The sequence below is a fragment of the Brienomyrus brachyistius genome, unplaced genomic scaffold, assembly GCF_023856365.1.
Source record: "Brienomyrus brachyistius isolate T26 unplaced genomic scaffold, BBRACH_0.4 scaffold68, whole genome shotgun sequence".
Lineage (NCBI taxonomy): Eukaryota > Metazoa > Chordata > Actinopteri > Osteoglossiformes > Mormyridae > Brienomyrus > Brienomyrus brachyistius.
This window is the reverse complement of record NW_026042343.1, coordinates 945,958-959,661: the sequence shown is the minus strand read 5'-3', so window position 1 is coordinate 959,661 and position 13,704 is coordinate 945,958. Positions and strand designations below refer to the sequence as shown.

The 13,704-nt window shown below is 44.1% G+C and overlaps 1 protein-coding gene across 3 annotated transcripts; it reads right to left on the bottom strand.

Annotated features, from left to right (window-relative positions):
* Nucleotides 1-591: 591 nt before the first annotated feature.
* Nucleotides 592-11,905, bottom strand: cfap100 (cilia and flagella associated protein 100). Of its 3 annotated transcripts, none has more exons than XM_049002433.1 (14): nucleotides 11,798-11,905; nucleotides 9,947-10,050; nucleotides 8,564-8,756; nucleotides 8,362-8,429; nucleotides 5,787-5,950; nucleotides 4,626-4,706; nucleotides 4,328-4,488; nucleotides 3,781-3,892; nucleotides 3,594-3,636; nucleotides 3,310-3,464; nucleotides 3,005-3,140; nucleotides 2,606-2,808; nucleotides 2,015-2,108; nucleotides 592-1,511 (listed from the first exon to the last, which is right to left on the bottom strand). In XM_049002433.1, the coding sequence occupies exons 2-14, from the start codon at nucleotides 10,034-10,036 to the stop codon at nucleotides 1,392-1,394; spliced, it is 1,620 nt and encodes a 539-aa protein (XP_048858390.1). In that variant the 5' UTR covers nucleotides 10,037-10,050; nucleotides 11,798-11,905; the 3' UTR covers nucleotides 592-1,391. The 3 variants fall into 3 exon arrangements, with proteins under 3 accessions (XP_048858390.1, XP_048858392.1, XP_048858391.1); XM_049002435.1 differs by having other exon boundaries at nucleotides 2,027-2,108; XM_049002434.1 differs by having other exon boundaries at nucleotides 9,947-10,071; nucleotides 11,798-11,898.
* Between the last annotated feature and the right edge of the window lie 1,799 nt (nucleotides 11,906-13,704).

Here is a 13,704-nt window from a genome sequence, read left to right as displayed (position 1 = left end):
CCAGTACACTGTGGCTGCTGTCTGACGACGACCTGTGCTGAATGTGGGCTAACGCCACTTAAGCTGCGGAGAGTAGATAAATAACACTGGCCATTAACACCAAAGAGGTTACACTGATTGGGAGTACGCCGTGGATTCAGTGAAATGTCTGGCTATTCTATAATAACAATACGATGACCTTACCAGCCCTTAAGACCCTGAAATAATAGTGTCCCATTTGTGATTACTTTGAATCTTTCAGTGGCTCTCTGTGCCCATCTCGACATGGTCTCTGCTCCCTATGGTATGTGTTTGTTAGTCTTGTTAGGCCGCTGGTAGTGAATCGCATGTCTGTTATGCAGTATCTGAATGCTGGGCTGTTAAAAGCATTCGGTTTCCAGTATTTGTGAAAGATACTGTATCTTCTTTTTACTTAGTATTATTCTTCTAGTGGTAAATATATCAGGATTTAAACATTTTGATATTGGCCCTTGATATACAGTGACTTTTCCATCTTGATGACTTGCGATTTCATAATTTCTCTAAAATGAGTCACACAGCAAGTGGCTTCCTGCCTCAATTTGCACATTTCAAGGAAATCTGGGGAAAAAATAGTTTTCAAACATTATTTTCCAGGTGCAGGTCACATGTTACAGAGGGAAAACATCCACTGATAGAACCTGCTGATATTCACATTCCACCGTTTTACACAAGTCATTTTTAAATAATCATTTGATAGCAACAGCGAATGTCTGTATCACGTCTGTGTTGCTTTGGGAGGTGAGTATTAACAGGATACATGTGCTTTTGTGCAAAATTTTTGTAGTATTTTCCACCCTGGCAGTAAAAATAGGTGCAATAAAGTGCCGGTTCTTAATAATCAAGTCATATTCTGTTCAACAATAATTATTTTTATATTGTTTCAAGAATAAAATGTACTGTGGTGGCATAAGGGACATATACTCTCCTGGAAAAGTCCATTATAGTCTAACCCTCACATTTTCTGATTACTATGTGTACGTCTCTAAAAGGATGCAATGCCTTCACGGCCTGTGTATGAATAATATATCCATAACTGTTCTATTTTGTGTCCCAGAGCTTGACCAATATGTATTCCTACTTGTTAAGCATGTGACTATTCTCACAGAATGCTAAAAACATGAAAAACATCTTTTTTTTTTTGCCAAAATGTTACCAGATAACAGGAAATACTTGTATGAAACATTTTTGGGCAAGATCTAAAAGTAATTATTGTTCTACAAGCTAACAATCGTATTCAAAAGCTGAAAGGTACAAAATGTATTCATATCTGTTGCCCATTTGTCATGTTCACTGATGATGTTTCCCCGTTTGAAGATGCAGGTACTACCAGCACCCCAGTGATCGGTAAGATCTGATCATCCATGTCCCCTTCAGCTCATGGTGAAGAAGTACAGATACTCCTCTTTCTCCTTGTCTGTTACTTCTGCAACTGTGCTCTCCTTTGTTTTGAATGCTGGGGGCTGAGAGCGGAACATCAGCTTCCTTCCAGTCTGAAAAGTAATGTGTGTTACTGTTAAAAGCCAGCCACCAGTAAAAAGGCCCTTTAAGGCAGCGGTATTAGCATCTAAACTGCAGTTTGATGGCTGTAGAGCAGCGATTCTAAAACTCCTTCCTCAGGGACCCCCACCTCATCCACATATTCCTCCGCCAGCACACCTGATGAATGCTTGATGACCTGAACTGGTTGTACAGGTCCTGGAATGTGAGGAAATTGTGGAACAGCTGGGAATCTAGGAAGGGTTTGAGAACCTCGTCTGTGTGTTATGAAAGACCCTAATGTAAAGTGAGCTGTGGGGGGGGGGGGGGGGTGTAATTGCCAAGGTATGAGGTGCTCCAGTGGTTGTTCACAGAGAGGGAAGGTGCTTCACAGATCAGGAGTGTTATGGATCGAACCCCCCAAGAAAGCTGGCCAGTAAACAGCAGGATTCGGCACCCCCTCCTTTAGCAACATAACAGGCTTTATGATCCGAGCCCATGTGTGCGGAGGCCTCACGGTTTTCTTTACGGCTGCCTGTGACCTCTCCATGGCTCTGCGCATGCATTCCTCCTGATGCCGCTGCTTCTGCTGAAGCTTATCCTCTCTAAGCCTGAAGGAACAGCAGAATCCGTCAACTCAAGTCGACACAGAATTCATATGGACACAGAGAACAGGATGAAGAGCACATCCCACAAAATGTTGATAGGGCAGATTTGCAGTTTACGTTTCAGCTCCCGCTTGTAAGGTTGAAAGAATAGCAGTCGCATCTACTCCAGGAAGCAGTGCTATCTTGTGTTTATCCCTATGGGGGCAGTGTGTGGCTCAGTGGGTTAGGACACTGTCCCTGTGATCAGAAGGTTGCTGGTTCAAATCCCAAAGTAGGTAGAGTGATTTCACTACTGGGCTATTGAGCAAGGCCTTTAATCCCCATTTGCTGCAGGGACTGTCTGACTCTACTTTCTTAAATATGTAAGCTGTTATGAATAAAAGCATTTGCTAAATAAATCAGTATGTAATTCCTGCATATATTTCACAATCCATTCAACACATTTTCACTGTTAAGGCATATAGACTCTCATCAGATACTGCTATTCCGATGTGACGTGCCTGAGTCTCCTCTCCTTCTCCTTGGCCCGTTCTGCTATGAGCACACGCTCCCGAGGGATGAGTTCTGTGGACTCCAGCAGCTCGCACAGTCGGCCCTCGATGGTTGTAAGCATGGCCAGCGGACTCAGGTTGGCCTCGCTGTCCCCCACGCAGCTTCGGTATACCTCTTCCACCTTAGACGTCAGTGACTCCAGTAGGGTATCCTGTGGGCCAATCAGGACACTTGGTTTCTGATAGGATTGTGTTTCAACCTACCAGCTGAGTATAAATAATCACAGTCACAGAGCACCAAACTGGCTGATTGAAACAAAATCTTGGTCTGGATTTTTAACATCTGGATCTAAAATGTCTCTGTCAGAGTGGTGTGCTACGATATCCCTCGGACACCCCAGGATCTACCTGGTCCTCTGCTTTGACGTTCCCAAAAGAAAATAGCTGGACTTTGAGCTCCATTTCAGCCGCTCGCTCCTTCTCCAGCTCAATGTTGCGTGTCATGGCATCAATCTGCTGAGTCAACTGCTCCTTCTCTTGTTCCCTGCGAAGAGTGATAAATGTTGGGATGCAACAGTCAGCACAATTCTTGATTGGCTCATGTTAAAAATTCAGGTGTTGCAATTTGCCGCCTCGGAATGAATTTTTTGGGTTGAATTAAACAGCATCTGGGTTTGTTTTTGGTACATCTGGGACGACTTCCCGAAGCTCACATCTTCTGGCGTGTGGCTTCCATGATCTGGGCATACTCCTCCAGTGCCTCCTCGGTCTCACGGGAGTTCTGTATCAGAGAGAGGTTCTGCTCTTCCAGCTCGTTCAGCAGGTCCAGGAGCTGCTCCGGGTTCGTGAAGTACAACACTGGGTCCTCCTGTAGGGGGTGCCAGAGAGCATACAAATGTGCAGCCCCAAAAGATGCATTTTAGTTTTTAGTGCCATTAGTGTAAATACATCCTGTGACTAAAATGTGGCACAGCTAAGACATTTAGCTAAATCTGACCTCGCAATCTGATGAGTCAGCGTCCTCGGTCTTTGACGTCATCCTCCGGAAAGAGATGAATGGACACAATAACACGAAAGAATTTTCAGTATGGCAACAAATGTCATGAAACACTTACGTCCCCCCCGTGACCCTTAATAGGACAAGTGATTTTAGAAGATGGGTGGATGGAGAGAGAACCACTTACAGCGTTTCTCCTTGATTTTTTGGGCTGGAGGACTTAAGACGGTGTCGGGATGGAGTCCTAGCTTCCCGGAGTGGAGGCAGCTCTCTCCTCGTAACGGAGACCTTGTCAGAACCTGCCATTGACAGAGAAGACGATAGAGGGGTCGTGTGTAAAAAACAGAATCACAAAAAATAACCATAGCGTGGTAGCAGCATGTGGCTCAGCAGGCTAAGCTGCAGTGACCAGAAGGTTGCTGGTTTGAGCCCTAGCCTTAGCAGAATAGTTACGTCTGTGGGCGCTTGAGCAAGATGGGGCGGGAAAAAAGAGAAATTCCCTGTGGGAATGAGTAAAGTATCACTATTCTATCCTATTCAACAGGAACAAAATCTGATATTGACACGAAGCAAAATGCTACTATACATCATCGCATAAATACTGAGTTTGGTTCTGTTTAATTGTTGATTACAGAGCAATGTCTACATTACACCCTGTAGAAGATTTATCAGTGGTGTCCTGCTTTTGTAAATATAACAATGTTTAGCTAATTTCTGTTCAGTGGCTGATTTACGCCCGCTTTTCTTCTCCCTGTCTTCTTCAGCAGACTGGGCTTCCCTCCTCTTCTCGCTCAGACCCCGCTGCTTCTCCAGCCACTCTGCGGGCACCAGCTTCTTCAGGAACCTCTTGTATGTCCTGTACTCCTCCAGGGTTTCATTGTATTTGGAAATGTCGCTGTGAAGCAACACACAAGCAGGGCGGAGGAGCGATGACAGAGAGAGGATCCCATAGGTGAGACATTTTCATTCCATCACCTTTGATGGTGAATCCCTAGATTTGGTGTTAATAACCATCTAACAACTGAATCTCACCTTTTAAGACTCGTGACTTTTGCTGTGATCTTCTTGATCTCAGATATTCTCTCCAGCTTGACTTTGGTTTCCTGTTCAGCACTGTTTACAATCAGGCAGATAAGAGAGTATGTAGGGTTTCTCTAATGCTCTACACCAATGTTTCCTCCATTCCGGTCCTCGGGGACCCCCAGACGGTTCACTTTGGCAGGGAGCAAAACCATAGGCCGTCTAGGGGTCCCTGAGGACTGGTATGAGAAACACTGCTGCACACCATGAACTAAGGCTTTCATCATTAGACTGTTTTCCCATCATTTTGTCAACTCAGTGCTACCCCCAAACCCCACCTCGATACACCCCTCCAGTCCATTCATTCCTAGCTTCCTTTCCCCTTTCCCTTCATTTGAGGGCTACTGGAAAAGCAGAGGGGCGGCATGGTGGTGCAGTGGTTAGCACTGTATGGGGCGGCATGGTGGTGCAGTGGTTAGCACTGTATGGGGCGGCATGGTGGTGCAGTGGTTAGCACTGTATGGGGCGGCATGGTGGTGCAGTGGTTAGCACTGTATGGGGCGGCATGGTGGTGCAGTGGTTAGCACTGTATGGGGCGGCATGGTGGTGCAGTGGTTAGCACTGTATGGGGCGGCTTGGTGGTGCAGTGGTTAGCACTGTATGGGGCGGCATGGTGGTGCAGTGGTTAGCACTGTATGGGGCGGCATGGTGGTGCAGTGGTTAGCACTGTATGGGGCGGCATGGTGGTGCAGTGGTTAGCACTGTTGCCCCACACCTCTGGGACCCGGGTTCGAATCTCCGCCTGGGTCACATGTGTGTGGAGTTTGCATGTTCTCCCCATGTCGTCGTGGGGTTTCCTCCGGGTACTCCGGGTTCCCCCCACAGTCCAAAAACATGCTGAGGCTAAATTGCCCATAGGAATGCATGTGTGAGTGAATGCATGTGTGAGTGAGTGTGCTCTGCGATGGGCTGGCCCCCCATCCTGGGTTGTTCCCTGCCTTGTGCCCATTGCTTCCAGGATAGGCTCCGAACCCCCCGCGACCCAGTAGGGTTAGCGGTTTGGAAAATGGATGGAGAAGCAGAGCCCTGCATGATGCTATCAACTGGAAAGACTGACATGTCTGTAGAAAAGCCTCAGGCAGGAGTTTTACACCAAATTTCTCTGTACTGTACATTTTTATGGCCTCCGCCGAGTTCCTGTTGATTTCCTGGAGGAAGCTGTCAAACATGAGAGCGTCCTCTTCCAGGAGCTTGCTGGCATGGGCCAGCTTTCTCTCCTCGGCCGTGGCAGCCTTCTCCAGCTTCTCCATCTCCTCTTGCTTAACCGCCAGGGAGTACTGGGAATGCCAGGAAGGGCAGAGAGGTCAGGCAGTGCCCTGGGAGCACAATGGCTGAGTGATCACTGTGTGCGCTCAGAATTCCACATATTTACCCCAGGGCTCTCACCAGAAAGGAATTCAGAAACATTACAGTATCTTCCTCCCTGTCTGGCCTGGATTAGCCGTATGGGCATTTAGGCATGACATCCTCGGGGGGGGGGGGGGGGGGGGGGGGGGGGGCATCAAGCAGAACAAATCCCACAAGCAGAGGTGGAAATTCAGGTCCAGAAAACAGATATCCAGACCAAGATTTTGTTTCAACCAGCCAGCCTGAGTATAAAGAATCTCAGTCACAGAGTCCTCAACTGCTTGGTTGAAACAAAACCTCGGTTTGGATTCGTACTTTCTGGACCTGAACTTTCCACCTCTGCCCCCCCGGTCTTATTCATAATTGTCTTTTAACAGCTCAATGCATAATATCAAATATATTTAATATGACTGTATATTGTTCTTTTGCTTATGGAACTCACTGAAAAGCCTGTGTAACGTTGTAAACCCGTGCTAGATGTATTTCTGAATTTCAGGAGCCACCAATCAGCTCCTTTTCTTTCTGACGTGACGTCATGTGTCCTGCCGCCCAGAGGCACCATATCCCCCTAATCCAGCCCCGCCCCCTGTCTGTTAGAACGGGCCCTGGCTCTTGTGGATGAGGGGAATTCTTGTGTTCCATGAGCTTTAGGAACAGCTACCGTAGCACACAGAGGGTGATTATTATGTTTGTCTGAAAATCCTTTGTATGTCGGACCTTGTTCTTAGGAAGGTGCTGGAGAAATCCTCATTAAAAAATCCTCCCTATCAAACTCAACACATACATTGATTCACCATCTTGCTCCAGATCTTCACAAACACCTTCTTGAAACTGCTGTCCACAGTGCAAGCAGAACCATGTTAAAAACATTTGTCGCAGTAGGTTTCAAAGTCTTCAAAATATTTTATTTATGAGGGTTGACTATGCACTCAAAACTGATGTAAAGTATATGACATTTGCCACTTGTCCCTGGACAACAAGTAATGTTTAATGTGATGGTCCTTTTTATGAGCCAACCACTAGGACAAAGGAGGAGATCGTATGATCAACAGGCTTACTGATGCCCTACGGAGAAGTACCCTCTAGTGGTGCTGAGGTGACCTTTGTTAGCTTCCTGACCCAAATGGTCCTGAGAAACAGCTGGGTGACAGAGAAAAAATTCCTTCCAAGCTCTACTGAGATGCCTAAAAGCCCCAAGACTTTTTCCTGCTACAAATACCTAAACCAAAAACTTCCTCAATGACTAGGCTAATAATCAGCCTAAATTAGATGACTGATGGTCAACAGCTGCCCTTGTTTCAGGGAAAATCCCAACCTCTTCTTCTTCTGGCTTCCTGCTCGACAACTGATGCGAATAAGACACCAGTTGATACCCGCAGCCCGGAGGGGCTGCTGTCGTTGCCTTCTTGCCCAGAACTTAAGCCTCTGCTGGCATGATGCCTGCTCACTGCACGCTGAAGAGAATACCTGGCACTGGAACGTCCTCACTACCCGCTACAGAAACTGGCACATCCACGTTGGCATAGTTTGCGGGGAGAAGCCCACGCAGCTGCCCCGCTACAGAGCCCTGAGCTGCTCACACTTACTTCCAGAGTAACAGGGCCAGTCATTCTGTAAAAAGAGAAAAGCTCCATTCATCTTAAACAACTGATTATCCAGTGCAGGATTGCAGTGAGTCTGGAGCTGATGCCAGGCAGTATATAAAACAAGGTAGGGAAACGTGCCAGGACTCTCTCACATGTGCAGTGGACACTGTGGAGATGCCCCTTCACTGGTAGAACACTGGTGCAAATATGGGAGGAACATGCAAACTCCAGAGTCAGATGTGGGATATGAAACCTCTCCCCATCCCTTGAGGTATGAGGTCCACACAGTTAACTTCTGATCCCTCATGCTTCCCCATTAGAGACGTTATCTATAAAAGCATTTTTCACTGTGAATCAACTTAAACTGTATGTATCTAAAAAACAGGCTTTGCTATGTTTTCCCATGGCGAATGTGGTTTCTTTTGAAACACTCATTTTATTTCTTGCTGTCTTAACAAACTTGGTAATAAGAGGGGACTTCGGTAGATGCCTTTTTCTATGAAGTCAGATGCTACCATCCTGGCTGCATTGATGAGACGTACTGCACCGTATCCATGAAATCAGAGGCTACAAAACTGAACACTTCCTCTGAAATTTCAGCCTCTCTGAAATCTGGGAGTTTCCCTTTCAGTGTTGCATCATCGCTGTATTTATATGTGTGCAAAATATTTTCAGTGTGCTTGTTCACTATGCGTCTCGAAGTATAAACATCCAGGCACACGTGCAGTGTCCTTAAAAGCGCTCATATTCCTCACCTCCAGCAGGATCATTTCCCTCTTCTTGGAGATAAACTCTCTAATGCTCTCTTTTTCAATATTGCGATCTGAGGAGAGACATCAGCAGAAGTTAGGGAATCTGGATGGTTTGGGTTTTGGCATTAGTGGGCCTCTGTGAATGTCCTTAGGATTCACACATGAGGAGGTGTGAGATGTTCGGAGATTCCAGGTGATGCCCCACCTTTCAGCATGGCGAGTTTCCCGACAGCGTTGTCCCTGAGCTCCAGGGCCTCTTCACCTGCACCTGCTGCCAGCTCCCCATCTTCATCCTCCCCCACCCTTAGTGCCCGCCTCAGCAGCGCCCGCTGGGCATTCATCCGCCCAGTGTAAGTGAGCTTCTCGTGCACCTTCTGGCTGCGTCGCTGCTCTCGCTCCTGTTTGGGGGGGGCGGAGTAACATAAAACTGCAGCCTGTGGATCCACAACCACTGAGCTGGTAATTAACGTGATCCACCCTATATGTACTGTACGCCAAAGGAACAGCTACAGTCCTGCATTGCTTACTGGCAAGGAGATGTTCTGAGAAATGTGTCATGAGTGTACTTACAGAAACCTAGATGGTATAGCCTACTACACCCCTAGGCTATATAGTATAGCCTAAATAATTATATAAAGTAGGCCTACAGTATAGTAAGTACATAAACTAGTAACATACTTGTTTATTATCATTATCAAATATCTTGTAATTTACATAATTGTGCTGTATTTTATACCTGGCAGTGCAGTACCTTTGTTTACACCAGCATTGCCACAAATACGTAAGTAATATCTTGCATTACAGCAGCTATGATGTTAGTAGACGATAAGAATTTTTCAGTTCCATAATCTTATCAGACCACCGTCATGTATGCAGTCCGTCGTTTGAATCATTGTTATAACTGGTGTAGTATTTCATGTGTATGCTGACCGATAATGAATTAAACTACTACTGAGATGCGTGTACTTGGCGCCAATTTTTCATATGCCATACCGTTCACACATTATTTTGACGGTATTTTGAAATTGCCAAAAAAAAAGGAATTCAGGGTCGTCAACTCCGTCAGCTGGCTAGAGTGAGATTTTTAATTCGAGACAAGTCTGCTCACACATTTACGTGCAAGTAACAGTTTTATTACCTTGTAAATAGTCTATAGGGTTTGCGACGTACCCCAATGCTTTTGATGTAGCTAATTTTAGGTGTATAATGGAATAATACAGATTTGCCGTGAGATTTCTTGCATGAGTCTGAAAGTGTGAGTGTCATTGCAGATGGGTGAGAGCTGGCAATCCTGGAGGTTTCAAAATATCAAGGCATACAGCAAATAGCATGGAATACCATATTACCATAATACCACCGTTATCTATTTCATGGGATAATGTGGAAGCTAAACATAAGGCTATATAACATACGACTAACATAAGACCTGCACTCCATAAGTGGCTATGGGGTCCGGTTAGAACAGATTTCATGTATATTCGACTAATTGTTTCAAACCAAAAATAAAATAAACCAAAAAATATATATTTAAAAAAAGCAGCACTGCTCAAAGTGATATTTTTGGAGAAGGGCGATTTCGCAAACCAACCGTCATTTTTTGTTGCTTTTCCTGGTTCAGCAGTAGGAAAATGTCGGAATCAGAGGGCAGTCTGAACGGGTTTCTCTCCGGCTGCTCCATGTCGCTCCCAGTATCTGCATATGATCAGATCTACACTGTAGGGTAACGTCTTCTGTTTTATCTAATCTAATAACTTACATTCTAAGAGAAACAGAGGTTCTTGTTTCGTGAATTTAAATGCATTTAAAATAGCCTGTAATATGATGTAGGGGAGTTTGTAACATTTTTACATTCTTGCGTGCACTTTGACGCTCTTAGAATCACATTCAAAATTTGAGACAAACTCCCAACACCTCTATTAAATGACACTGGTTTTTATCTCTGTACCACCAACAGACAATGAATGGTTTAGCCTCAAATGCATGGAGTGAAATGTTACAATCTACCCCATAGTCAGGGACAGCTGTAACTTGGGGGTTAACATAACAATAATAGCGTGCTTGCCTGCATGTGTGTGTGTGTAATGTTAGTCACCATCAGAATCACGGTGTTGACAGGTGTATTGAACACTTCCTGGGGTACAGGCTTGATGGCCCCACCTTGAACAGGGGAGGTGGGTGCGCGGCTTTTTTGAATGACCTCTCAATCAGCCAATAATAAAGCAGTGGTTCTCAATTGCAGTCCCTAGGACCCCTCGTGATTGGCTGATTGAGAGGTCATTCCAAAAACCCACATCCACAGCAAATCTCCACGGACCAGGTTCCCCACTCCTGCTCTATGCATTTCACACAATTTTCCTTTGACTTTGAAATGTTCCACACACACAATGTTGTTTGCACACAAAGTTTCCTGGGCCTGGTGGGCAGTTGGAAAATCACCGTTACAGCTATCCCAGACTGTGGTAGCCAGGAACAAGTTTACCTTGCAGCTAAGAGCAACAATATTAGCGCTCACAACTTATATAACAGATATTTGCGTAGGCACATAATAAAAATGATTTACGTTTTAAGTACAAAGCTTCTGAGATCGCAGAAACAAATGAAGTGAAAAGTTACTTTCTTACCCTTTTACTTTCTTATGTTCTGTTTTCCGTACAAATCTGAGTTACAGGTCGCTCCTTCTTAGCATGTGAATTAAAAACTAAATTGAGCATATGCAGTAGAGTTATGTTATATTATAATATGATTTGTACCTCGTTCCTGATGTGAGAAATAGACTTTGTTACAACTAACCCACGTTAAAATCATCCCCTGTCTCCCGTACAGTTATCATGATGCTCGTAAAATTATTCCGTGTAATATCTTGCCAGGCCTAATAGTAAATATAAACATTTAAATGTATATGTTTGACAAATTATTATATAAAATAGACTCAAATGCTGGTCGAGCCGTTCACTAAGAAAAATAAAACTTAAGTTAGCACAGAACTTCGATGTGGGAATGAAGATGGAACTAAATTCTACGTTGAGATAGGAGATTGACGAACGTCTCCCTCGGTCACTTTCAGCTGATATTTACGCTTCGAAGCAGGACATATATTTTTCTTGTACGAGCATTTACCGTGTATTTATTTCTGAATACTCTGCAAACACTGCAATAGGATTGCTCTAAAAAGTCCTCAAAGCCTACCTTTTCCCTCTCCGGAGACTTATCGAGAAGCCTGCCTACATCCCCCACCACAGTATTTATTGTCTTTATCGCAGTTTATGAAATTTATTAGCCCGTTGTCTAACTTTGCTGTTTATTCTGCCGCATTGACTGTTAACCGACTGCAGTGTGTCAAATAATGTACCTGGTTTGCCATTACAACAGATTTTTGTCCAACTGCTAATATATTTGTAAGAGATACACATGTATGTGTGTATATATGTAAAAGTCTTACCTATGCAAACTATGTATTGCTGTTCTTTCCCAGTACCTTCAAAGCGAACTCCTGTTCATCTCATATTATAATGGTTCTGACTTCGTTTGTATTAATTTCTTGTTTACGTTTCATTGCCATGGCAACGTTGTTTTTGCCGTTAGATGGCGCTCTTCTACAGACTAAAAGTCGAAAAGGGACATTTTTCACCAACTTCAGAATTTGCTGCAAAATACTTGACAGGATACGAATAATACGGTATTATACTATTACTTATGTATTCATTAATCACAAACTAAGCCTTAGTTATATACTGATCTCATGTTAATTAATCTTTAATGAATCGCGATTGTATCTCATGCAGTTACTATATTTGTTGCTATATCAGTGAATTCTCTAAACCATTGTGAACAACAGAAGGAACTACTGAAGGAGTAGCTGAAGGAACAAGTAATGAATACCACAAGTGAAATACTGATCTCATGTTTGTTCACCATTAATCAATCATGACGCATCTTTCATCTAAAGTAGCAACTATATTTGTTGATGTTTTGTTCGTAATTTGTACTTCAGTAATAACTGTGTTATTATTAAGAATTTGTGCCCCATCACGTATTGTGTTACCAGCAGACGTACTTAACAAACTGGGACAGACTGGGAAAGGAAAGTAGAACTGCTACATATGTCCCTATAATGCTATTGGATGGGGCAGTGGTGGCCTGATAGTTAAGGACGCCCACTTGTGATTGAAAGGCTGCTGGTTCAAATCCCCAACCAGCAAGGTACCACTGAGGTACCCTGAGCAAGGTACCACCCCCGAGCACTGCTCCCCGGGCGCTGAGTCAGCTGCCCGCCACTATGATGTCATGTGACATATGGGTTAAATGCAGAGGACACGTTTCATTGTTCTGTGCTGTGGCATGTCAACAATCACAATTAATTACTTTACTTAAAATTAAACAGGACACAAGCTGCATCAAATTAATGCAGCAATGCTAAAAAGAATTTGTTGGTCAACCACACCTTACACAATCACTGAGTTGAAATAATGCACCCTATTGTAAAGCCATTGAGTGTAGCTGAAGCATTAGGACCCAGTGGCCATGGGGACAGTAGTTTCCTAAGCCTTATGGAACCTGATGATGGACTCCAGCATCACTGCTACTTTTCTGCGTCATGCTCACCTCACTGCAAGGGCAATTCTCCCACTTGTGTGTATGCAGACTTCTTTGGCTTGACTTTTAGATAGCAATGAACTTGACCACAGATTTCACAATTCAGGTTTTAGATATTTAGAGGCTGATTTTCGCCACATAGAAAGACCCTCATCTTCACAGAATGGATGAAATTGTTAGCTTACAGTGTTAGGCAGTGGTGGCTTGATTTTTAGGCATGAACCCTTGTAATTGAAGGAATGCAGGTTCGAATCCCCGACCAGCAAGGCACCACGCCTGGGCACTGCTCCCCGGGTGCTGAATTAGCTGCCCCCTCCCTAATGTAGAGGACACTTTTTGCTGTGGTCTGTCAGCAATGACCACTGATCACTAAATTGACGAATTAAATACTGTGACCCTAACTGCAATATATGCATTACTTATACATGTGTGTACAGCGCATGTCCAATAGACGGGATGAACATTTTAAAGAAAAATGTGTACAAATGCAGAAGGTCATTAATATAATCAGTTCAATGCTTGCATTTTGCTATTTATTTGGATGCTACTGTATGGCTTGTATTGAATGCATAATTATTTGTTTTGCCAACTAGAGTTTAATGACAATATATGCAATGTAAGCAAATTAAACACTGGGGCCCCTGTTTTGAGAATTATCATTCATATTAATCTCCAGCAGCTGTACCATTCACACGTCATCTTGATGGTTGATAATATTTTTGTTGTTTCATCTGCCTTCTTGTCTTTTACTTG